Here is a 26,196-nt window from a genome sequence, read left to right as displayed (position 1 = left end):
TAAAATCTCCACACTTTCTTCCCATTTTTTAAACCCTTTCAACATTCTCAATCCCGTAAACAGGAGAACAATTTATACAATGTACATTGAATCATTGTAAAACTATTGTATGGAAAGTCAAACCTAAGATTAGATAGAGAATGTGTCACTCACTTCCCTGGTCACCCTTGTTTTTTATTTTTATCCATCTGAATTATGTTTCCCTATTGTCCATATTTAACCAGTTTTGTAAAATGGGTATGGGATTACGTAGGGGTATGTGTAATGCTAAAGCTTATACAAGTGGAATGATTTAGGTTTCCATAGGTTACCTTCTACATAAATCTCTGCAGATGTTGAATCTGTTCCATAAATATTTGATGCAAAACAGGAATAACGTCCAGTGTCCTCTTCAAATGCCTCAGTGATAACTAAAGTGTTCAGATCCCCTGTTTTGTGGATTTGAATATATGGAGAGTTTTCAAGTTCCTTCCCTTCACAAAACCACCTGTAAAAGCAAAACAAGCAATGCAATTTTTCCAAACGGAACATTCATCAACCTAAGAGAACATTTTCAATGCATACCTTTCAATTTTATTCATTATCCAGGTGGTCATTATTCTATCTCCTCTAAATATGCCTGAGCTTTGTGATTGATAAGTAGACTATCCAATATCTAAAGCCTCATACAGACATCAGATGATTGTTGATCTTTTGTGATCATTTTCAGATATCGATTTAGCACTGTACACTCTTTTGTTCTATGGAGACCGGTGGGTGAAGACCAGCAAGCGATCCACCATGGTTGGTTGATAAATTACATGGGGGGACCACTGTACTCTCACCAAGACAAGCACAATTGTTCATTTCAGGCAATAATCACCTGGCATGTGAATAATTTTTAAAACAAGGGGTTATTACAGGTTCTGTTTCTAAATCTCAGCCTGTCCCAGAAGACAAAGACCAATGGAAAACATGGCAGCATTTTGCTTTTTCATTTAATTTAGTAACCAAAGAAAAAAATGTCACTGTCAGCATAGTCTAGAACAAGGGTCGGCAAACTTTTTGGACTACTAGGCTATCTCAGGAGGTCAAGAAGGCACAGTAGGCCAGAAGAAACAAGGTGTCCAAGGAAAGGTTTTCTCCAACCATGACTGCAAGCGAGCAGCCTCAGTCTTCCGCTCATCCCTGGTATAGTCTCTGTACGCATGCGCTTGCTTGGCATCGAAATGCCTCTTGAGATTCGACCGCTTGAAAGTGCCATTGGTGTCATTGCACACTAAACAAGGAAAGGTTTTCTCCAACCGTGACTGCAAGTGAGCAGCCTCAGTCTTCCACTCATCCACGGTGTAGTCTATGTACGCATGCGCTTGCTTGGCATCGAAATGCCTCTTGAGATTTGACCGCTTGAAAGTTGGTGTCGTTGCACATTAAACACAGGGCTTTGTTGCTGCGTTGGACGAAGAATAATTTGTCAGTCCATTCGGGGTTGAAGACACAATGTTCGAGGTCAACCTTCCAGAGACTGGTAGCTGCGCATTGCTTCTGCTCTTTAGGCATAGTAATTGGGGTTACTGTGCTGGAACTCGATATCGCGGAAACTCGGGATAACGCGACAATTCAATTAGGCCGGATCCAACAATAAATAACTAGGGGCCTTGGGCCGGACTGGAATACTGGCTAGGCTGTATCCAGCCTAAAGGCCAGAGTTTGCCTACCTCTGGTCTAGAATATCCATTTCCTAAACAAACACACACCACCACCATAAATACAAACCTTACCTTGGCTGCAAGGACAGGGTAATAAAGACCTATCTTAGCTGAAAATTGTGCTGCTGGAGAGGGAAGAGTTAAAATGACGCTTTAGTTTGCTTTCCTTCTCATCTGATAATCACCTCAGGACTGATATCAGACGAGAATCTGGTGTGTGTGCAGCGCTCGTCGTTCGCCGTTCATGGATCTGACTTAACGGATCCACAGACAACGAACGATCATAATGGAAGTGAAGGAGAGAGAACGCAGCGTAGCGTTGTTCACCCCCCTCCCCTCTTCGTAGAGTATGTACAGCGCTCCTTCATGTATTGTTTAGTCTTTTTTCATTAATTGATCGTGAAAGATCCTTTCAAACAACAATTATTGAACTTGTGTTCGCAGCCTAATTCTCCTTTCTTTTGCCTACATGGGCTTTGTCACTGTATGGGGCAATATGGGAATAAAGTGTGCAATACCATATATATAATGTTGTATAATGGTGGTTAATAACCACCATTATACAACATTAGATGAGAACTAACTGATTCCACATGCTATGGGAATAGTAGGGTTGAAACTAACTGAAGCTACATCTCTGTAGAAGGAAGCTTGCTTGCCTTTAGTGTGGACAGGCTACATACTGTATCTCTAAATGCCAGCAAACACCAGCACAGCAATCGTGTCTATGACATGATAGTAATTATAGTGATAAGTGAGCTTAAATAACTGCAATGTGACAGACTGCTGCATCAACAAGAGGCTGAACACACATAAATCAAACTGTACCGTAATTAGATACTAATTCAAATATGAAAAGCACGGGGAGTCTTCAGATAACATCTCAAAATACTCTTCCAACACCAGCCATTGCCGAGGCCAATGGTGGAAAGCAGGAAATTATTGTAAAATAATATTAATGATACTAAAGCAGTGGCAAACAACACAATAAAATTGTGTTGGGTGTACCCAAAGCCTGTCTGTATGAAGCAAAGTTTCTGTCTACCAGTGTCAATAGTACTGAGTGATAAACCTCTGCTGGAAGATCTATTGTCTACCTGATGTACAGTTTGATCTCTGTGCCTGGAGCACTGAGAAAACAACTCCTAAGGAAACACTGAATAGTGCATAAAAATTCTATCTTTAATGTAATGGCACAAAAGTCAATGGAAAAGTGACATTTATATAAGCTCCATCTTTACGGGACCCATCATCTCCTCTACTGCTACAGAAGCATCAACAGTAGATTCTCTGATAACTTTTCAGCATATGGCATACATGAAAAGATCTTGGGACAGACACGTTTTCAAAGATGAAAAATAAGAAGATGATAATTGGATCACATTTCTCAATCTCAAAATTGTAGTGGATGGAAGAGAACACTTTTTTTTAGTTTGAAGGAGTATTTAACTAGGTGATGAAGCTGACACATCATGCCAATACAATGTGACCTGATTCTAGGTTGCTAGAATGTGTTTATATTTATTATTTTGTTTCCTGCTCACATCCCAGATTTATTATTTGCCATCATACTTATTGTCATTCATTTTATACACTGGTAAATATTATGAAAGGCCTAAAGACAATCTTTAACGTTTAACATTTTGTAAATTTAAGAAAAAATAGGCATGATCAACCTTTTCAAACCCTGTCTCTCATAGACGTTTCATTTTTTTACAATGGTTGAAATCACTGGTGAAATGTTTTGTTGATTTACATTACCATAAAACTACAAATTACAGAAAAAACATGCACAGATTTTCTATCCTGAAACTTTGACAGAACATCTTGGTTTAACTTTCTTTTCTCTAATTCAGGCTCTGTTCATTATTAAAAGTTGGCCAGCAATACAGTGCCACCAACTACCATGTGGAAACCACAGCAAACACAGTGTTATGTAAACCAGTGTTTCTCAACCAGGGTTCCTCCAGAGGTTGCTAGGGGTTCCTTGAGCAATAAGGAATTTATGACTCTCAGGTCAGTTTAAGTGACACCAATGATCTTCTTGGCTATCTGTAAGGGTCACATTCTTTCCACTAGCCAGCAATGCAAGAGATATTCTTCCTCCTGACCACCACACTAATGTACTGTGAGCTGTGAATATAGTAATTATAGAAGGGGTTCCCTGAAGATCTGAAAGTTATTTCAAGGGTTGCCCCAAGTTAAAAAAGGTAGAGAAACGCTGATGTAAACCAATTATGCCTGTTTTTACCCCTGTATTGTGGTGTACTACAGAAAATGTAATTAATTCTACAAACATTTTACTATTTAGACATGCTTTGGGAGATATAATGATAATGCAGATAATGGAGCTTGTTTAACACACCATGCTATATAACCACACCATGCTATATACCATGATATATACCATGGTATATATATATATATATATATATATATATATACCATTTGCATGCAAAAAAAGCAAATTCACACAGGATGTGCATTATACATACACGGATTTGAATTACAAACATGTGCCCCAATATTATACCTGTGATTCCATGGAAGCTTTTAGAAGGAACTAATGTTGTTTGCCTCTAAAAACCAGCTTGTGGAAACAACTTGCAACTATGAATTTTCCTACATAGTAATTTTAAATAGCAATACAAATATTTTGCTGCATAACAACTGAACATATGTAGCATGTAATCTGTTATTCTGGATGTTGAGAAGGTTTCATATCTAAAGTTGAATTTCTTCTTGGATAAATCTCATTTTTTTTATTCAGAAACCAGACATTTGACCTTAAGCCTGAAGGGTCACTAGCAACAACAGCTGTAAGAAAACATCAGACTTGAAAAACAATAATGTAATGGTGTTAAATATGGGAAAGATGATACATTTACTTCTAACATCATTCTCACATCATTGTGTAACACAGGAGTGTGAACTGATTTTAATTTAGCATAATCAATTTTATCTTTAAAGCAGACATTTAACATATCTCTATGGCTTATGAACAAATGGTTAAAACAGTTATGGTGAATTTATATGGAATTGGAATCACTTATGGAGATTTTGTTATTGGCAATACCCTTAACACAATGCTCCTGATGGAGTTTGCAGTACAATTAGGGAATATGTACCCCATTTTAGCATTACACTTTCTAAATTTACAGTATGGTATTTCAGAGCAAAGCTAGGACATTGCCAAACTTAAACATGAAACACCTTTTCTTTCAACCATTTATACTGATTTAGTTCTGTGTTTTACACAATTTTTGTCTCATGCTGCACAGCCAAACGTCTCTAAAAATTTAGGCCACAGAAAAATGCCCCAACACCCTACAGAAATTCCTGGCACATCTTGAAATTAATTTATCCGTCAAACATTGGCAGCTGTTCAAGTCATGAGGCAAAATATCAGCCACACAACATGAAAGTCATTCAGCAAGCCTTATATTTAAGATAAAGTAATGGAGACGGCATAAAATGTGGCGTTATCTAAGCTATTACGTTTTGTATATATACAAAGAAAAACTCTGTTTCCAGTAGTACTGTAAAACATTCTTTAAAGCAGATCTCATACTAAAATGGAAGACATATCCGTAAAGGAAAAAGTTAGGACTGTACATGTCTTACCCCTGTCTTCTACATTGGGGCGTGTGACAGCATCAATACTATGGCCAGGGTCATTTGAAGCACAGAGCAGACAAAATCTCTTAGGAAGACGCTCCAAGCCCTTGCAAGAGCATCTTCTTGTGCCTGCTCTGCTTTGTCTACCAAGAAGGGCAATCACGTTACTTAGGTGGTGCAGTCAGTAGTAAAGTAAATAATACTGTAACTTTTTCCTTTACAGATACATTTTTTCCTACATTCCATTTTTGTGGAAGGTCTACTTCAAAATTCTGCAAACAGTGTTTTCTTCCAGCAGACTCATGAACACAAGTGCAGAAGATGCTTGTATATTTTAAGTTCTTTGAAAATAAAGCGTTTAGTTTTGCGCTGATCATGATAAAATTACTAACTTCCTGTCCTTACTACAGTGTGGACGGATAGATGCTCAAGAGTTTTGTAATCTTTCTGTAATGTTAGGCATACACTATGTGTTATTTTTTAGCATTAGTATTGCAGTCATAAGCACATCGATTTGAATCACTCCTTGTGACTGACTACAGGTATTAGATGTACCATCCACTCATTCAATATTCAGTTGGTGTTACAATAGATTACACTATTATAACTATTTTAAATAGAACTTCAACATCACTTTTAACAAGATCTAGGAAAACATTGTATGTCATAAGTGGGTGTTTTGCCAAAAATAAATGGCAAAGCTGTTTTTTGGAAAAACTTCCTCTGGTGTACAGTGGAGCAGGACCAAACAAATCTTAGAAGGTGAGTATCCAATAAGCTGTAAAAAGAATTAGATTACCAAACATACTAATAAGGTGTTAGGCTATGTTCAGACCTTCCATGAGGTTGTGTTTGGTTTACCACTTCCTCATGCTAGGGAAACAATGGCACTATGAGACACTACTTGATTTTCCAAGCAACATCTCCACAGAGAACAAATGGTTGCACCAGCGAACAGTACCAATACCTCCCCCTTCTGCCAATTGTGAAATGTGAAAAGAGTTGTGGTGTGAGTTGTGTGGTATTGCTCAATCCCGAAGCAGGTCTAAACTGAAATTTACTTTCTGTATACATTTTTTCCATTGTTATGGAAGCATGGTACCCAAAGACCCCCAAATGAAGTTGTGATTTTCTATTGAGCAAGGGGGAAACCTAGGGTATGTAACCTAATGATTAACTGTACTTACCCTTCTTAGGCATAGTATCCTTTCAGCACTTTAACTTGTTTTTACATGTCTAAAGTTAAAAGCAATTGAACAGATTTGCCATGATTGTACCATGAGTCAGCGAAAGCCCTCGACTTCAAATGTTATGCACTAAAACATAATCATGGTGTTTATCTTTCCCAGTCTAATAAAAGAAAACATGTTTGGCTGGGGTATAGTTTCATAATAAACCCTAAGTAAAGCGTACATTACATTAGTAAATTGTTGACACTGAAGTTTCATTGGCTGACTGGTGTTTAAGAAAAGAAACCTGTTGTGATCTTATCTGTCAATAATCGCTTACCCGTTTGGAGGTTATTTAATATCAAGAGTGTTTTGTTATCTCTGCTCATCTGTTAGTATAGAATTATGTTGAGCAATCAGAAAACATTGTGTCTACATACTAATATTTCTGGCTTCTCTGTATCACGATCTCCATAATCTGTTGATGAGCTTAGGCCAACAGGTGGATGAAAAGAGCAAACGTCTTCTTATTTTTAAGATTCCAGTTCTCTCGTGTCACAAATTATATTAGATGAAGACTATATTCATATTTTGCATTTTTATGTTTCAGGATTTTGGCCTCAATTTCAGAGTACAGCTTTACTTAAATTTAAATCGACATTGTATTTTCAGCTTTTCCCTGTGGTAGTGGAGGAGCTTGAATATAAGACGAAGATCAGAAGGTCAATTTTGAAACAAGCCAGGAATTCACAGAAAGTTTGGAAATTCCATATAAAATGTGAATATTGCAGAAAAGTCATAAGTATAATAAGGTATATATTAAGCCCCAAATTTTAGACCAAGTAACATAAGAATTATACTAGGACCTGGCTGCTGGCCAGGTATTCATTAGTTTGGTATCCTCCACATGCCATGAGATGTTTCTGTGTTTGTGTCGTATAATCTGTCTAAATACTAGAATAACACATTTAGAAAATAACAATATTTGGGAAATAGCTGTAACCTATGAAAATCACCAACTGTTCTTTAACTCCTGCTTTCATTATAATAAACTGGAGCAGTTGGGATCACAGTGATCACATTCAGTTTTCAATGGTTGTTGCAATCCCTGTGACCACTTGAAAAAGGCTTACTCATAATCTACCTGCATGTGTACTTTCTCCTTTTATCTGGAAGTTGGCAGGCTATGGAAGGGTTTGCATACTACACTTTAACTGTATACTGATGCATACAAAGTAGTCCAACTATAGTAAGCGAGTTCCATACAATGTTACATACCATTAGTGAGTTCCATACAAAGAATATTTATATAAGAGATGGAGTCCTATGTAAGCAGCTGCAAGGCTTTTTATTTAGATAGCACAGAGAGTTCTGTGTTAACAGGGACATTTTACATGGACATTTAAAACATGACTCTTTATTCCAGCTAACCATTCTTTCAATGTAAGAGCTGCCTTGCACTGCTAAGTTTTTTATATAAGGAGGTACAATTGATTAGCATACAACTCTGCAATTACATAGTCAGCAAGCAGTTCAGCTGTCATTACACACTGGCCAACAAAAATGTGCACATGCAAACAATTTATTCCTCAGAACATTCCTTTTCACCCAGTATAAACATGCAGACAAAAGTGCACAATATTTATTGTCCTGTATGCAACATCTTGTATAATAAAAGGTGTGACCCTTGGTTGGCTTTCTGAAAAAATAGAACCCATCAGTTCTGACTAACCACTCTACAAAGGTTTTCTTCTGCAGTTTCTGTAGCCTATACACTGATGGAGTGCAATGCACTTTTTTTTAAATGGTTTATATAATAAGAAAATATCTAACTGTTGATAGCACACACAAGTCACTGCTGAAAAACAAATTTAGACCAGATGTGAATAATCTGGAAGACCCTTACAAAACATTTTCTAACATTTAGGACAATGCTTTAGTGGATGCATCCCATTTTATGTAAATATATTTACAAAATAGCAACCCAAATAAGTCTAAAATACTGTACTTGTTTGACTATCGGGACTATTGACTGCTAGTACTAAAGTTTAATCATGCTTTACGTCTTATAATGACATCAGTTGATATGTAATAAATGTACTTTGCCTACACATGTAATGGACTTTACTTGGTTAAGTAAAATATTGATAGGACTATAAATAATGCCCATTACTAAGTTATAGAAAATAGAATTTTATACCTTACATCTGGAGCTGGAATTCCAACCACAATGCAGTCCAGTTGTACTCTGCTTCCTTCTGTAACTTCCCTACTTTTTAATTTCTGAATAAAATTTGGAGGCTGCCCAATAGTCTCTTCCAAATAAAAAGAGGAAGCTGTGTTGGTTTCAGTTTGCAAAGCCTCCTTATCACTTTCTGGTCCTATGGCTTCTGATCTCTCGGGTTCTTCAGAGACAGATGTATCTATTTCTGTTTCCTCTGGTGGACAGACAGGCCTCTCTCGGCTTTCTGACTGGCTGGAGTAATTAGAGAGGTCTTCTTCAAGAGTTCCACTTTTTAGATCACGTTTTCTACTTCGATTTTTTAATGTCTTAGGCCTTATCCGTTTGGAACTGTTGGCTTTAAATAGTGAAGAAAGCTCTTCTATGAAGTCTGCTGCTTTATTTAGAAACTCTTTCTTAGACTCTGACTCACTCCCATAAGGGTTGATCCTTTGTGGCCTTTTTGTGTCTTTACTGTCTTCTCCAGAGGTTCTTGTACCCTTTATAACATGTTCTTGCCTAAAGTTAGTCTGTTCTTCTTGGTCAGTGGATAGATGCTGGTTTACTGGTGGTTTTACAGGAGATTTGATTTGTTTTTTTAAATCTCTTGGGGGACATTTAATAACAGCTGACACTTCTTTTTGTTTCCCATCCTGGTCAATCGACTGTCTTGCCAAATGAACACTTTGGTCTAATTCCTCCTGGCTGAGGAAGGCAGAAAGATCAGAAAAGTCATCTGTTCCCCCTATATCATCAACTTTGTCAGAGCAGAGACTGTTTTCGTGATGTGATATAGTTTCAGCTAGGTAGCTCTCTCTCAGAAGCTGAGAAATTGATGTAGAGCCTTCTATATTATTGTCTTGCATGCTGTTGACAAAAAGAACAAGAACCAACCATGTGAATACAATGGTGGCTTATTCTTAGCTAATAAATACGTAACTAATAATAATTAAACTTGCTATACAGGTAACATAAAAGTAATAGATTTTAGCTGGGAACATTTAAAGGCAATATCGACTTTATCCATTGTAGGCCAAAGGCAGGAAAAACGTAGGGGAAGAACTAAACCTCTAATATTGTCTCATCTTTAACAAAAATCGAAAATTTGGATCACTTCTTCTTCTGAAGAACACTCCTAGCATCCCATCAAAACAGATTACAGGTAATTTACTTTACCCAAACAATAAATATACACAAGGGTTTTTTATTCTTAAGTTTTGAAAAAGTAATACTACTTAGCTACACCTGCCTGGCCATGTCAATCATTAATTTATGCGAAGTTCCCTTGTCAATCAGCCCAGTCATAACTGTAGCATACCATACTGTAGGCCAAAGCTTTTTGTGTTCTCTTTACAGCTCTAGTAAGAGAAATGTGGGTGAAAGAAACAGAAACATTTCATTGGCTATTGAAAAAAGGGATACAGAAAGTGAAAGCCCAGCTGAGTGTTTCAATTTGTAAAGTACACTCCAAGTAAAACGTAGGCAAAGTCTTGCAGTTCTCCTTTTTTCATTCTCTCTGCAGAAATACTAACACCAACACCACCTGCTGAACCAGAGCTACAGCTCAACAACAAACAAAGAACATGAGCCCTAATGATTGCAGAGCTATATATCTGATTTAGTCAGACCTCCACAAAGAGACCACTGCTTCCACACAGCCAGCATGCATCATTTTTAATCATGTTGAGGCTGTTTTTTAAAGAAAATGGTATAGATAGCCATCAATTACACAAGGGACTTGATTTATTAAAGCTCTCCAAGACTGGAGAAGAAAGACTGTTATGAGAGAACCTGGGTGATCCTGACGTGGAATGGATCTGGTCAAGGTTTGAAAACATTTGCAAACTAATGGCAGATTCTTATTTTTTTAAATTCATTCTACGTTTGCTGGATCACCCAGGTTCTCCCATGGCAGTTTATCTTCTGTAGTCGTGGAGAGCTTTCATAAAGGCCCAAGATGTTTAAAAGAAGTTACCGTATTTTTCGGACCATAAGACACACTTTTTTTCCCCCTAAAGTGGGGGGAAAATCAGGGTGCGTCTTATGGTCCGAATGCATATTTTTTTACTTACCTGTATCGGAAATCAAATGAATTTTTTTTTTCTTGTTTTCCCGTGCAGAAAACCTGGTGCGTCTTATAGTCCGGAGCGTGTAATGGTCCGAAAAATACGGTAGTTACATAAAAGTATGAATAAGGCATTCCCAATCAATTTTTGTTGGATATATATATTAATTAAATATTTATCAGGAAGGCCCTTTTATGTTACATTAAATTCAGCCAGGGGTGCTACCAAACATACACCAGCCAATGTGACCATTACTTCACTTAGTTATATTAACATGACTCTTCCATTTGGTATTGTAAAGAGTGGGGGGTGCTACCATTACTGGTGCTTGTTTTTAAATGCTCCCAGCTGATTCTTGCCTATGCTGGTTGAAGGGGGCACAACAGTAATCCAAGTAAATGATTGGTATCAAGAGAATCCTTTACTAGGTCATGCACCCATCATACAGTGTTTGGCAAGTATGTATTACACCTGGAATGTAATGTGCTGATTTAAACTAAAAAATAAATTAGGCTTTAAGTATACATATTCTTTAAACAATATTTAACATTTTTAGGTTTCTTAAATATTTAGTATTTCTGTCTACTTTAGCAAGCTGAAGTGCAACCAGAAACATCCCCTTAAATTACACTTAACATTGATTCAGATGCTTTGATATAGATCACAGGGAAACTCAGTGGTACATGAGTTTGAGGTGTAAGTGGGTGAAGAGTACTAAATTTTGATTTATTATGTCATCTTTTTAATGAAAAGCTTCTTAATTGGTGACTGTATCCCAAATTTTTTGTATCACACATATTCACCCATGATAGTCTACCTTCTCCAGTGACGGTGAGCTTTAATATACCAGACCAGTTAAAGTTTCAATAAGCATGCTGTCTAAGCAACTGCTCACATTCTGTGTCTCCAGTGTACAAAGACATAAGTCATGTACATAAGGTTGCACTGTAAGTTTTAACATTAGATGACACATAACTCATTAGGATAGATGGGCCCTATGTAGATGATTGGTTTTGGCAGCTTGTGTACAGATATGATCAGCATGCAAACATTTTCTTTCTTCCATTTGCTAGTGACAAGGAAGAGGATTAAATTACCTTCTACAAACTGCTACTAGAACATCAGACTTTATTTCTTGCTGTGCAGAAATCTTACAGATCTAAAAATGTCATCCACAATGATTTAAAGGAGGTCTAGATACTTATCACTTTGAATAACCATTTCATTATGTCACTCAGGAGATACACTATTTTCTATATGTGCACCAAAAACATTAAATCTAAAAATAAATATAAGATATTTGAAAAAATAAAATGATAACTGACTATATTACATTGTAGTATAAATTGAGAAATACTGGGTATCAGTTTAAATGCTGTCTGACATTTTTTGTTTTTCATAATTAACATTGTGGTTTGATTTTATAGTTCCATTGCGCAGGCATTAGATATTTTTAGAGCACATAAATTCAGAGATTTATCACCATGTTGTTAATCAAAGAGGGTTTCCTAACGGTGACAGCAGTAAACCACGCTTGAGTAATGTGTCTTGAAATGACCACTTGGAGGTCTATATTACTGGAAGACAACACAGGGACCAAATTGGAAGATGGACACGTACCAAATAAATAACCTCTTTTGTAGCTGCTGTGATGTAAGCAATGGGAAATACTATAAGGTATCACTTAATTAAGTGCTCGACTGAGTCCCCAGGGGCTGCTGATATCACATCCAATTGAGTTTTGTAATTGGGTTTAAATACTTAAAATTATGTCAATACTCATTATACTGTTTTCATGTCAAACTAAGCAAAATGAGGGGTTGTATCATAACACCTTACTCTTTACAGAATAATAAGCTGAATACATGAGTATGTTTTAAATAGAATTAAGACAAGAAATGTTTTGCCAATTCTGAACCCCTATTTAAAAACTGCTAGCTGCCTAATTGTTCAGCTAGCAAGTTTATGAAAGTTGGATGTTTATACAAAGTTAATGTCTAGGGAATATTGGGCCTGATTTATTAATGCTCCCTAAGATTTGTGGGGATACACTTTCATTGGTGATCCAGCAAACCTGGAATAGATTTCTTAAAAGTAATTTGCTACCAAATGTTTTTAATCATGGACCAGATCCATACCAAGTTTTCTGGATCACCCAGATTCACTGATGAAAGCTTATCCTTTCTAAGTCGTGGAGAGCCTCAATAAATCAGGCCCAATGATTCAATAAATTAAAGTGAAAGGGTCCACATACCAGATAAAAATATATCACTTTCAGACTGATAGACCAGCAACAGACAAATACATTTTCTTTAAAAATCCTTTTCTCAGCCTGTAAAGGCAGCTGTCTCACAGGGATTAAAAGATTTGCCCTGGAAAACTTTTTTATATTGCATCGAATAATCACAGAACTTTTGGGAAAATCACTTCAAAATGTAAGTTGACCCCTTTAAGAGTATATTATGGCAAAAGTAAAAACAAATAAAACAAGAGATAGAGGTAGACAATTTTTTTTATGCAGAGAGTTGTGTCAGCCCTAGCCATTTGTCTTTTACAAGCCCTTCCACTCTCCGCACCTGAAATTTTGCCAATGATCAACAGGTATTCTTTTGCTTTAACAGATAACACAAAAAATGTTTAAGGTTATATTAAAAACAAAAATAAACAAATAAGAATTTTTTGTTAGAGTTTACTTAGACTTGAATGTTCTGTGTGGTCATACGGGCATCTCAGGGACCAGAGCCCCTTTAGGCTAAGACTCAATATATATTATATTTTATATTTAAATATACAACACAATATTTCATACTCAATTGCAAATTACTAGTTATTTCTAGCCATATGTCATAAAAGCATTTAATAACCCTAACCCTAATAAATTACAGGCACAAACACACAAACAAGAAGAAGCTCATCTTGACTTTATCAGTAAAGATGCTTTAAGTTGTACAATATTTGGAAGGCTCCAGAGTTTCAAAATGCCAAAGAGGACAACTGACATGACAAGATGAAGATACTGAAATAAAAAATGAAAAAAAAAGAAATATCCTCTTCAGTTCCACCACACATGACTAACTATCAACAAATTAAGGGAGGGAAAGAGCAACCCCCAATTACATAGCAAACAGCATTTAAGATAGAAACTTATGATTTTAGCACATAAGGGGAAATACAACAGCAATGCAAACAGTGACTGACAACAAACTTCACAGCAGAGAGCAGAGTGCCATTGTCTGTCAGACTTTGTGTAACTAATCAAAAGTATAAGATTTTTGGTTGAAGGTATATCAATCTTACTGAATTAGGTCTCTTCAGATGTTTTAAGGAGACTGAACTGGGTAACTACAAAAATTACATTGTAGGTTCTCATCCAAAATCATACATACATAGGGGCAAAACCACCCATCACCCCGCTCAGACAACAGTCTTGCAATCATAGAAGTTTATGGATTAAATGTAGGTATTCTTTCAGGAACCATGTAACATATAACTGATTTAGATCAGTGATATGTTAAGCAAGATCTTGGAGATTGTGTAATATCCCCTGTCAACATTTTAGAGTTGTGGAGCCTTAGTTTAGGATTTGGTTTATTAGCTCAGAGCTTCCCAGGTTTGTCCCCCCATGTAAAAATTCTATGTCTAACCTAGTTGACATTTCAGCTCCAGTGGTTAAGATTTAGTTGAAAAGCCCCTTTTGCACTTGACTGAGGAGTTAAAGATACATTATGCGTATCTTAGAAACCAAAATATGAGTTTATAAAGGTTAGACCCAGTTGTATTTTATGTTTTAGAAGATAAGTGATAGGCATAGCGGTTTAAGAATTCTCCTTTTTTGTATTGATGGAAGAGAGATGTCACCAAATCTCTGGACATGAAAACCTGCAATTTGTAGGTCTTTGGGGACTGTGGTGGCCTTCATAACTGTCTCTTTTGTTTTGTAAGGAGGAGTTTACCAATAACATTTGGTGGTGACCCATCTTTGGGAGTGATTAAAGCTCTATGAATGAGGTTATTCTCCAGGTACAAATCATCACTGTCCAAATCCCGGGATTTAAAAAAGTTTTTGGTAACCATGTCAAGATTTTTGACAGATTCAGGAAGACCACTAATCCTAAAAATGTATCTCTTGAAAGGATTCTCAAGATCTTCAGTGCTGGCTTTCGGCTCATTGGAATTTTAAATTAGAGATATGAGAGGAGTTTTGATCTACTCTAAAGACCATCCATGTTTTACTAAATACAATCTAGCCAGTAGATCAGTGCTTGAGAATCCCGCTTTAAATCCACAGAGAGTTTGCCAGTAGCTTAATTTATCTTTGCAGGAGATCTGCACACTGAGCAATCAAAATAGTTTCCTCTCAATACATTGGGGGGCTGGTTGAAGCTGGGCAGGGATTCTCCTAATGGCTAAGTCCCTATTTCTGACATATCAACATCAAATGCCTTACCAGGACAAGATTCCTCATCTTACTTCCCTAAAGCATGTACAAAATTGCCCTCATGGTCAGATAAAGCGGGGGGAAGATCACTCGTCCCGTCCTTTTGTGTGGATGCCTGAAGAAATTTGCCTCTTCTTTCAGCTGGACTCTGTACAGATGCGATCAGAGATTGTGATCTCTGCTACTCCACTGGGGATCTTGACAAATGCATATGTCACTGGAGCTGGCGCCATATTTAGGTTGTTGCTGAAAGATGCAGCTTAGGAGACAGGTTGTGAGCCTTGCCTCTGAATTCTCCAGCCATTCATGCTGTGGCAGGGCTAACCATAGGCTAAAGCTGGGGAACAGCACTTGGTGTCAGGAGGTGCAGCTGTATGAAAACAGTATGATAGAGTCGAAGGGGCACACAGTCGTTTAGTGTAAGCTGCCATCTTCTGCCCAAACATGTACTTTCCTGTTATGGTGGCTTAGTGGTTAGCACTCTGACCTTTGCAGTGCTAGGTTCCAGGTTTGAATCTTGGCCAGAACATTATATGCATGGAGTTTGCAGGTTCTCCCCGTTTGCATGGGTTTCCTCCGGGTACTCCGGTTTCATCTCACATTCCAAAAACATGCTCACAGGTAATTGGCTTTCCCCCAAAATTGAACTTAGACTGTATTAAAGAGATATGACTATGGTAGGGACATTAGATTGTGAGCCCCATTGAGGGTCAACTAGTGAAATGACTATGGACTTTGTACATTGCTGCGTAATATGTCCGTGCTATATAAATACTGTGTAAAAATAATATTAATAATATTTTAATAGTGAACCTGCTTCTGCATCTGCAATAGTGCAACTGTATCTGACAGGTAAATTACTAAATAATATGGATGAAGAATACAATTTGTTCATTTTTGTTTTTTGAACGTCCAATTTACAAGAATTACATTAAGCTAACGTGGAGTACCACAAAATGGTTGCCTATTTTCAGTGAGGAAGATGCTAATAATGTGTTTCTAACACAGAAGGGAAGAAAGGCAAAACATGTATCTATTATATATGCCGACATTCCTACTTTTTCACATAAAACTGACCAAAACGTTATTTATTATATATTAATAAAAGTTTTGGGATCGTTTCTAGTTTAAACATTTACCCCATAACCCAATAAAATCAAGGGAGAAAAAAGATAGAATGAAGAAAAATGGAGAAGGGAGTCAGGTTTTTAATGGCTCAGGAAGTATCTTTACTTCCTAGGTGATGAACTAGACAGGATGTCAATTATAAACTTCCAAGAAACAGAAAACAATTTAAAAATTACTGAATATTTAACATTTCTCTTGGCTGGGTTGGGCTCTAACTCTGTATAATTTCTATTTCTTTATTAGTTAAACATTACAGCAACACACAATTTTGATGCTGCACTAAATATTCTCTAAGAAACACTTGTTACTAATGAGCCTAAATCCCCCAGAGTAGAATTTCTCTGAAAAGAAAATGGAGGAGATCACTAGCATTAAGTCTTATTTATATTTAGCATAGACTGTCACTGGCTGTCACAGTAGACTTATCACAAAAGACCACACACTGACTTGCCTTGGACTAAAGCTCTGTGATCTTTTCTAGAGATGTCAAGTTGACGCCATATTTAGGCCACCCTAATGTCCCTAAAGTGGAGACAAGGTTTTCAGTTTTCCAGACAGCCATCCTTTCTATGCTTTTGTTAGTTATCTTTTCAAACAGTCCACCTGGCAAATGTGTAAATTTAGGTTAGTTGGTATTTGGTTGGTAAAATGTAGATAACTGTAAATGATGTAATCATTCTTTATGAAAAATGCAAATTGACATTCTGTATGCTAAACATTGGCTGTGAAAGGGGTGATATCAATCAACCTCAAAACATAAAAATTAAATGAATGCTATTTAACCGGCGTTGAGCCCAAAACAAATCTAAAGCTAAAATACATGATAAAATATTACATATTGAGGCAATATTTAACTTTAATGCTCCCACAGTTATTTTTTTGACACTAGGTGCCCACATTTGGATGGTCAGCATTATATACCGCACGCTGTTTGAGTCCGGGTTGTCCTGGGCCTCACCCAGGCTGTAAATGGATTGTAAAAAAAAAACAGCTTAGAGAAGGGCTTGTCATCAACAAAATGTTCTTCTTTTATATAGTATTTTACATCAGAATTGAAGTCACTGTGAAATGAGAAAAGACAAATGTTTACCTTTTGACATGCTAAGATAATGTCACGCTCACTACCCATTTGCTGTTGCCAGGCTTGAGGTATTCAGAGTCTTTCCTTCCAGCAGAAAATCTTTAATTAGTTCACATATAACAGGTGCCATCTCTCTAGTGTTACAGTCACTCAATGACATTTGCAGTCCTAGCACAGATAAAGGTAGGAACAGCAACATATTTCAAATTACATTGACTCCCTGGAACCATGTCACTGACTATTAAAGGGAAGTGATCACAGTGTAGCCTAGTATTAAGGAAAAAAATTACATATCTGACTAGAGGTCCTATGTAAGGAGGCTGTTGTCTGGCATAAGTCCTGGAAAGCACTGAGCATCTGATTAATGACATTTTGTTTATAGGTCGCTCACACAGATCCAATGATGTCATTCGTGCCAGCATCACAAGTAACACACATTTGCCATAAAGAGTCAAAAAATTGTTATCATATTCAAAAAAGGAATTATATTCTATCTGTGAGCTAATAAACACATTTAGCAGAGATTTACAGCCATATGAAAAAGTATGTCCACCTCAAAAAATTGTTGACTTTTCCATCATATTTGAAATGCAGTCAAACAGTTTCTACAGATTAATGAGATATACTTAAATAAAAACACAATGAAAATGTTTGACTTTGAGGTTTTTAAAAATGTGACTTTTAAATCATGTGTTCAATAAAAATATCAGTAGATATAATGGAGTATCATAGAAAGGTAAATACAACTCTTGCCAACAAATGACATTGTTTTCTTTGGCAGCAATAAGATCTTGTAGCTGTTTTACAAACCTTCCCACCAGTCTCCAACATCAGGAAGGACGACAAGATTCGAAGGGCAAAAAAAAAAAAAAGAAGTAAAAAAGGAAGGGCTGACAACACTTCTTGGGACTTCCATGTAGCAGCAGCAACATTATCAGCAAACAGCTGCAAGTTAGGATTTAGAAATCAATGGATTTCTACCAGGATGTCAAGGCATATTTTCTGTACCAGAAGCAAAAGAGTTTTTTAATGTATTTTAAATCTGCCCAAAAAATGTACTGAAAAGAATTAGAATGTTCGTTCCTTTCCTTCAATTTCCACTGTAATTTACCTTTTCTGCAACCCCCACCGCCAAATGCCACTGTGATCAAGGAAATCATCCTCCGATGTCCATTTGGAAACCGACACTTCAGAAGTGTCAATCTCCTCTGCAGGTATTACCAGTCCCACCTGCTGGCCTCAAAGTCTGCTGTCTCTAGTAGTGGATTTCATAAGAAGGACCAACATAGGCTGCATGGGACAAGCAGATTGACTCCCCTGGAGGTGTAAATTGCTGCAAAAGACATCAGTAGCCAATATCTAATAAATAGAGCTGTGATCAGCAGTGGGAAAAGCACATTTTCGTTTTTTTGGCATTTTGAAATTACTGACAGGGTCCCCTAAAATGAGAAAACATTGACAAAGTGACTGTAATGCAGAAATGTACTACATATTTTTTGCCCAGACAAACATATTATAATATTTTTTACATTTTTGTTTTCATATTTTCCATCCAAGAATGTACAGTATTTGATCCCTAATGCTAACTATAAAAAAATATATATATAAAATAATATATAGAAATAATAGAAATATATAGAAAAAAATACTTTTTTAAGTATAAACAATTTTAACAAGACCAACACAATGCTTCCATGATTATAAGAACACTACAGGCTAATACTTTTTCAAGACAGTTTCATTTGTGCAGTTGGCAAGTCTAAACATTTGTTGGAAAAGACAGACAGATGCATCAGTTGTTACAAATTCAACACGGACAACTTTTCCCCTGGTTCTTTGTAGTGCATGGTTTAAGTTCCAGACGACCAACTTTTAAACACGCAGATGCATTCCTTGTATTAGAAGCAAGTGATTTCAAGGACACTGGTCATTAGTGCTACATGTAGGCTGTCATTGCTGGTCTTGATTTGCCTTAAATAATTACTTTGTATAGACTTGAGAAATTTTATCTTAATTCTAATTTTCATTTGTTGCATGCAGGTTATGAGACTGTGATTCAAGAGTATTGGCGATAGAGGTAGACACAGGAAGCAACTAGGATCAATTAGCATTTTTTTGATGAGGTCTGTAAAAATAACCTAAACATTTTGCCATGCATTGTTTCTCTAGGCTGGTTTGTACACCATCACTGTAAGAGGAAATTTCTTCAATGGCTAGCAATGTAGGGGTGGCACTTCATCACTGAGCCTCTTTCCCTCCCTACTAGCCACAAATGTATGAGTGTAATTTACTGATTACCAATGAAAGAGGGAATTCTTTTCTGACCCAAAGTAAAGAGTATCATCTCCAATGCCACTGATAAAAAGGGTCACAACCCTATTACTCACCAATGTAAAAGGGGCATTTGCATTGAGTACTAATGAAATTAGGCATTTAACATGACTATTATTATAGGGTATTTACAGCTGAACACTAAAGTAACAGGGGTATGACCTTAGCTACCAATTTAATGGGGGTATTTACACTGACCACTAATGTAACAGGATTAACACTGTCCACTCAAATAAAGGTGCATTCATTAGAAGCTTCTTCTCTTTCTAATAACCACCAATGCACATTGTACAAATTCAAATGTGCATTTGAAGAATTAAATAATTATTCTTAGCATTAGAAAACAGTCTCGGAGACTGTCTCTGTAAAAGTATTGTATGTGAACTTTGTGATAGCTTAAGCACTACTTAAGTCATTAAATGACCAGTCATTCTTGTACTACCTACGAAAATTATGATAAAGCAATAATAATTGAAATGTCTACCAACTTTGGCAGGTTTAACCTATACTAAAGTTTGTCCAAACTCCAAAACAGACTTATGGGTTTCTGTACTCAAAGAAAGTTAGTTTAGCCTAAGCAATATTCCTAAAAATATACCCTTTGCTTTAATTTCATCCTACAAAACGGCAGCCTATGTCCTCACATGTGATTGACTGCATCTTATAGCGTCACTTTAAAATACATAGCGTGAGATTTTGTCATATCCCTACTGTGGTGCTGTTCTTTCTGCTGGAATGGAAGTTGTACCTGAAGACATGCAGTGCACGGATCTCCTTTTTTCTACATCATTCTGTGGATTTGTACTTCCTGCACCACCTGACATCAAAAAGGAGTCAGCTCTGACAAAAGAAGGCAAAGTACAACTTCACTATCTAAGTGACAATGACACAGTGTTGAACAAGACAATATTAAGGAAAAAAACTGGTGCAGGAAGACTACAGGCAAACTGTGGACTAGTTACTTGTTCTGTGCTGTTTTTTGTTGTGCACAGTATGTTTTTTTTTCAGTGGCTGATTGGACAAATGAGAATGCACAATCAGCTGTAAAGCAATAAGCAACTATAAAAGTGAAAATGACTGATCCCAGAATAGAAGAATAACACTATCACTTGAAATATTGTCTAGGTTAAGATTTATCAGAGTGACAGAGACAAAATATTTATTTCCCCCTGCACATTCTTTTCAGTAGTTCTTAACCAGTTCTGCCTTTGTTGCAACTGCTGCAAATATCTAGCGCTTTCATGTAAAGGTGAGCATGTGATCCCCTCCCATTAGACTGTGTTTGGATCTAACAGCCAATCCCTAAGTAAAATCACATGACAGGGGAAATAATATTGCATTCTCAAATAATGAACCATGTTATTATTCATTGTTAAGATGAAATCCAATTGCAATGTACCAATTGCTTTTGCAAACTATTATAATGCCTTGTAAAATAGCGGTGACGTCCCTGTGCTGTAATTAGTCTGTGCAGAGAGTAAATTTGAGGGAGATGCCAGCATGTCCACCCACTGTAGGTTACAGATACAACCCCAGTCACCCTGAACAAGGAAAGAGAACCGCAATAACTCGTCTATTTTACAACAAACAAACAAGCACATTTCAGAACAAATTTACATGAATCCTGTATTAAAAAAAAGTTTTTTTTCAGCCCAGATTTTAACATGAATTAACCACAATGTAACTTATAAATTTGTTTTGCTTTACTTGGAATCAGAACAACTAGAGCAAGGTTGAGCTTTTTCCAATGAAGGTTACGATTAGAGATGAGCGAATTTCTCAAAAATTCGATTCGGCCGGTTTGTGGAATTTTTTGAGAAGATTCGCTTCGATCCGAATTTATTCGCGGGCGAATCACGTTAAAAAACTTCTATTTTTGGCCTTCAGAGAGCCTTGATAGTGGTGTAGAACACTGTGCCTTGCAGTAACAAGCGTAGGAAGTCTGCTGTGGTAGTGAAATAACACTGTCAGTATGACTTGCAGATGACAGGCGTCGCTATTAGAATCACTGCACAGTTCACTTATTTGGGCAGTCATGGGGCCAAAACTGACCAAATAACTCAAGTATGAACTCTTACAGGCCCATATTAGCGTCAAGAAGAAGCGCACTCTTTTTACACCCTCGTCAGCTGATTCCACTTAGATGTCTACAGAACCTGTTCTATTAACCGCTTATACAAGTAGAGCCCCTCCGACAGAGTGGAGAGGGTGTCAGCAGTAAGTTTGTGTTGATGTCACAGATTATTTTGCCCTTCCTCTGATCCGTCAGAACAATAACCCACAAAAAACGGATCCTGTCTGTGGAGCATATGCCTTCACTCGGTTAGCATTTTCTCAATAATCCATCAGTACTGCCAATGCCAAAAAAAAACAGGAGTGGATCTTAAACAGAGATGACACATGAATGGAATATTTGCATGTCTTCTGTGTTTTGTACCCACTCCTGCTTTTGGCTACCAAATCATAAGCCAATTCTGATGGGACCATACAGGCCTTACAGCTGCTACCCAGACAGGATCTGTTGTGCGTCTCTTTTTTCCTTTGTTCTGACAGATCAGAAGAAGGGTCAAAAAAATAGTGATGTCATCCAGGCCAAAAAGGAAAAAAAATTGGCCCAATCATGGAGTGGAGAGGGTGGGAGAACACCTTGAGAAGTCCACAGAGTGGCACAATGACAGAGTGTGGAGGTGGCAGCAGAATCAGGCGGCCACAGAGTGGCACAATGACCAAGTGTGGAGTTGGCGACAGCATCAGGAGGCTAGAGTGGCACAATGACAGAGTCTGGAGAGGGCGGCAGCAGCAGCATCAGGCGGAGACCACAGAGTTGCACAATGACAGAGTCTGGAGTTGGCGACAGCATCAGGAGGCTACAGAGTGGCACAATGACAGAGTCTGGAGGGGGCGGCAGCAGCAGCATCAGGAGGATACCACAGAGTGGCAAGGTGACATAGTGTGGAGATGGCAGCAGCAGCATCAGGAGACCACAGAGTGGCAAGGTGACATAGTGTGGAGATCGCAGCAGCAGCATCAGGAGACCACAGAGTGGCAAGGTGACATACTGTGGAGATAGCAGCAACAGCATCAGGAGACCACAAAGTCACCCGGTGACAGAGTGGGGCGGTGGGTGGCAATATCAGTACCCACTGACGAAGGTGGGTGAAAGAAGGAGCACTTGGCATCTGATGTGTGGCACCAGGCGGGTGGCAGCATCAGAGTAGTAGCTGAGGCAGGTAGCCAGAAGAAACCGGTCTCTTTTGTCAGGGTTTGGGTGAAGAGGCATGGATCATCCAATCAGATGCATCAGGCATTGGTGGGTGGAAATCCTGACAAATCCACGCCTGATTTATCTTGACAAAGGTCATTCTCTCCACATTTCGGGTGGACAGGTGAGTTCTTCTTGAGGTAACTATGGCCCCCGCCTCACTAAACACCCGCCTTTATGCCACACTACTGGCTGGGCAGGACAGCTTTTCCAGGGCAAGCTTGGCCAGTTGCGCCACAAATCCAGTTTGGCTGCCCAGGAGTCCAGCGGATCTTTAATGATGGCTGGCAGGGTGCACTCCAAGTATGCCACCACCTGCTGGTTCAGGTTCTGCTCTATGTCTAGCTGCTGGTGAGTAGTTTCTTCATTATGCGGGTAAAGAAAGCTGCTCATCAGCGACTCTAGACTCAGACTGCTGCTGATGGAGCTGGTACTGCTCCTACCACCACACCCCTCCCCAGCAGCCATGGCAGTGGAACGTGAGTGCAGAGGCCCCCCCCGGTCAGACCTGCGAGAGGATGGACGATGGCGCAGATAGGCAGCGGCCAACTGACTACATAGGATGTCTCTGTAGTAGTTCAGTTTGTCCTCCCTCTCATTGGGTGTAAAAAAGGCCCCCATTTTGGACCGATAGCGAGGGTTCAACAAGGTGGAGAAACGGAAGTCATCCCTCTGCCGAATGGTGACAATTCCGCTGTCACTACTCAAGCAAGTGAGCATGCAGCGGGCCATTTGTGCAAGTGACTTGGAGGGCCTCCATCTCCACTGCACACTGCCACAGTGTGTCTGGGTCCTCTGCCTCGTCTTCCTCATCTCCCTCTTGCTCCTCTGGCTGCTCCTGTTCCTCCTCTCCTGTCACCTGAGTAGAAAAACCACCCATTTCCCTATACATTGCCTGTGCTCCAATGTCCTCCTCCTCCAGTTCAGCCCCCACAGGGCGCATGAGGCCGTGAGATCTAGGTGCAATGTCTCCAGTCCCCTCTCCAGCCAGATTTACCAGCATCTGTTCCAGGACAGGAAGCAGTGGAATGACGTTGTTCATCCCGTAGTCCTGGCGACTGACAAATAACGTGGCCTCCTCAAAGGGCCTGAGCAGACAGCAGGTGTCACGCATTAGCTGCCACTGGCTGACATCGAAGTTTCACATGGGAGTACTCCTATCCGCTTGGATCATCAAGAATTCGCTGATGGCCTTTCTGTGTTCGTAAAGTCGGTCCAACATATGGAGGGTGGAATTCCAACGGGTGGAAACGTCGCATATCAGCCTATGTTGGGGGAAGCCATTCTGCTGCTGCAGCTCAAGGAAGGTGTGCTTTGCGGTGTACCAATGGCTGAAGTGCATGCAAAGTTTCCTGGCCAATTTTATGATGTCTTGCAGATGGGTGGAAGACTTCAGGAACGGCTTGACAACCAGATTGAACACGTGTGCCATGCATGGCGCATAGTTCAGCCTTCCTTGACGCAGGGCCGACACCATGTTCTTCCCGTTGTCGGTCACCATTGTTCCGTTTTTGAGGTGCAGAACAGCGCGACACCGCCGTGCCCTGCACATGTGGTATGCTGGAGGGGCACTGTGAATTGTCCTGTAGCGGAGGCTCAGGAGGCAGAGGCGGACGTCGTTGCAGAACCAGTGGCGTGAGAACGTGGAGGAAGAAGAAGTGTCACCTGGCCAAGTTGCTGGTGTGGCTGTGCAGGAACCACATTCACCCAGTGGGCTGTAAAGGACATGTATTGTCCTAGACCGTAGTTACAGCTCCACGCGTCCGGGCTGCCATGCACTTTGGCAGACACCTACAGGCTCAAGGACTGGCCCACCTTCTGTTCTACATATTCGTGCAGGGCTGGTACTGCCTTTTTCGCAAATAAATACCAGCTTGGAACTCTCCACCTAGGCTCGGCACAAGCCATCAGTTCTCTGAAAGGTGCAGAGTCCACCACTTGGAAATGGAGGGACTGCAGCACCAGCAACTTGGACAGCAGCACATTCAGCCTCTGCGCCGTTGGATGAGTGCACGCATACTGTTGTCTCTTGGCAACCTTGACTGCCTGAAACCTGGTGCGTGCCACTGGCTGATGCAGCGGATGCTGCGGCAGGCTGGACCACCACATCGGAGCCACGGTTCTCCCAGGCCACTTTATGGTGACGTTGCATATGTTGATGCAGGGCGGTGGTGCCAGCATTGGCACCCTGGCCACGCTTCACCTTCTGCCCACATATTCTACATATGACCATGTTAACCTCCTCCAGCTGCTTAACAAAAAACCGCCACAACGCCGAGTAGAGGATTTTCCCCCCAACACTCCGCACTGACCGCTACCGCCACTGCCTTCCTGAAGGCCTGCACCACTACTTCCCTGGCAGGTAGGCTGCTGCGAAGCAGGTGGTCTAACCCGGGCACGTTTGGCTCCCGACCTCCCACTGCTGCCACCCTGCTGACTCCCAGCCATGCTACCACCTTGCTGGTTCAGCCGCTGCCTCACGGGCAAGCTGCCACCCTCTTCTCCTGTTGATGATGAAGCCCCTTCTTCACCCGGCTCCCAAGTGCGATCGGCTTCATCATCACCGAGTAGGGTCTGCATGTCACTGATGTCCTCCTCAACAGTCTCTGGGTCAGGAGCCTGACTGCTCGCAACACCACCTCCCGCGCCACTTTCCTCATCACTACTTGCCCACCTAGCGAAGGAAGCGGCGGATGTCTCCTCCAGATCTTGGCTGGTCAGTAGCTGCTGACTGTCCTCTACTAGCTCGTCCTCACTGTATAGTGGAGCTGAGCCCACAGCATACAATACTTCTGTGGCTGAGGGAACAGCAAAGGACAGAGGCAGGTTGAGGACAGGTGAGGGCACAGGGCCTGCTCCCGGGCCATGCCAACTAAGGGTTGTGTCTGACAAACCCACCGACTGTTGACTGGGGGTGTCTCATGTCACTTGGAATAAGGTGGATAACCAATCAAGAACCGTTGGGTTGCTGGTCAAGACACTACCGCTAGATGACAACGGGAGCTCAGGACTCCTGCTGACACGCCCCCTTACTCTGCTGTGACCTCTTCCTGCGCCAGAAACATTTAGGCCTCTTCCACTCCTCTGTGCATGGCCTGGCACTTCTCTGTCTGACATATTTTAAGCTGAACTAAATAAATAAAACGCAAATTAAAACACCCCTAAAAGCGACAAATGTATTTTTCTTTTTGTAC

At 39.5% G+C, this 26,196-nt stretch overlaps 1 protein-coding gene across 6 annotated transcripts in view; it reads right to left on the bottom strand.

The window, feature by feature from the left end:
• The window catches only part of MYPN (myopalladin), an 86,762-nt gene that overhangs the window by 20,678 nt on the left and 39,888 nt on the right, over positions 1-26,196 (bottom strand). For 4 of the 6 annotated variants that reach the window (XM_072423143.1, XM_072423146.1, XM_072423145.1 and 1 more), the window contains 2 exons: positions 8,676-9,563; positions 312-487 (listed from right to left, as the gene is read on the bottom strand). In XM_072423143.1, the coding sequence (XP_072279244.1) occupies positions 312-487; positions 8,676-9,563 (1,064 nt within the window). Of the gene's footprint in view, positions 1-311; positions 488-8,675; positions 9,564-20,488; positions 20,581-26,196 lie in introns of those variants that run through there. The other 2 variants (XM_072423147.1, XM_072423149.1) reach the window with 2 other exon arrangements.

This window comes from Pyxicephalus adspersus, chromosome 10 (assembly GCF_032062135.1).
Source record: "Pyxicephalus adspersus chromosome 10, UCB_Pads_2.0, whole genome shotgun sequence".
In the NCBI taxonomy this organism is placed as follows: Eukaryota; Metazoa; Chordata; class Amphibia; order Anura; family Pyxicephalidae; genus Pyxicephalus; species Pyxicephalus adspersus.
Note: the sequence above shows the minus strand (reverse complement) of the source record. Positions and strands in the feature narration are given on the sequence as shown.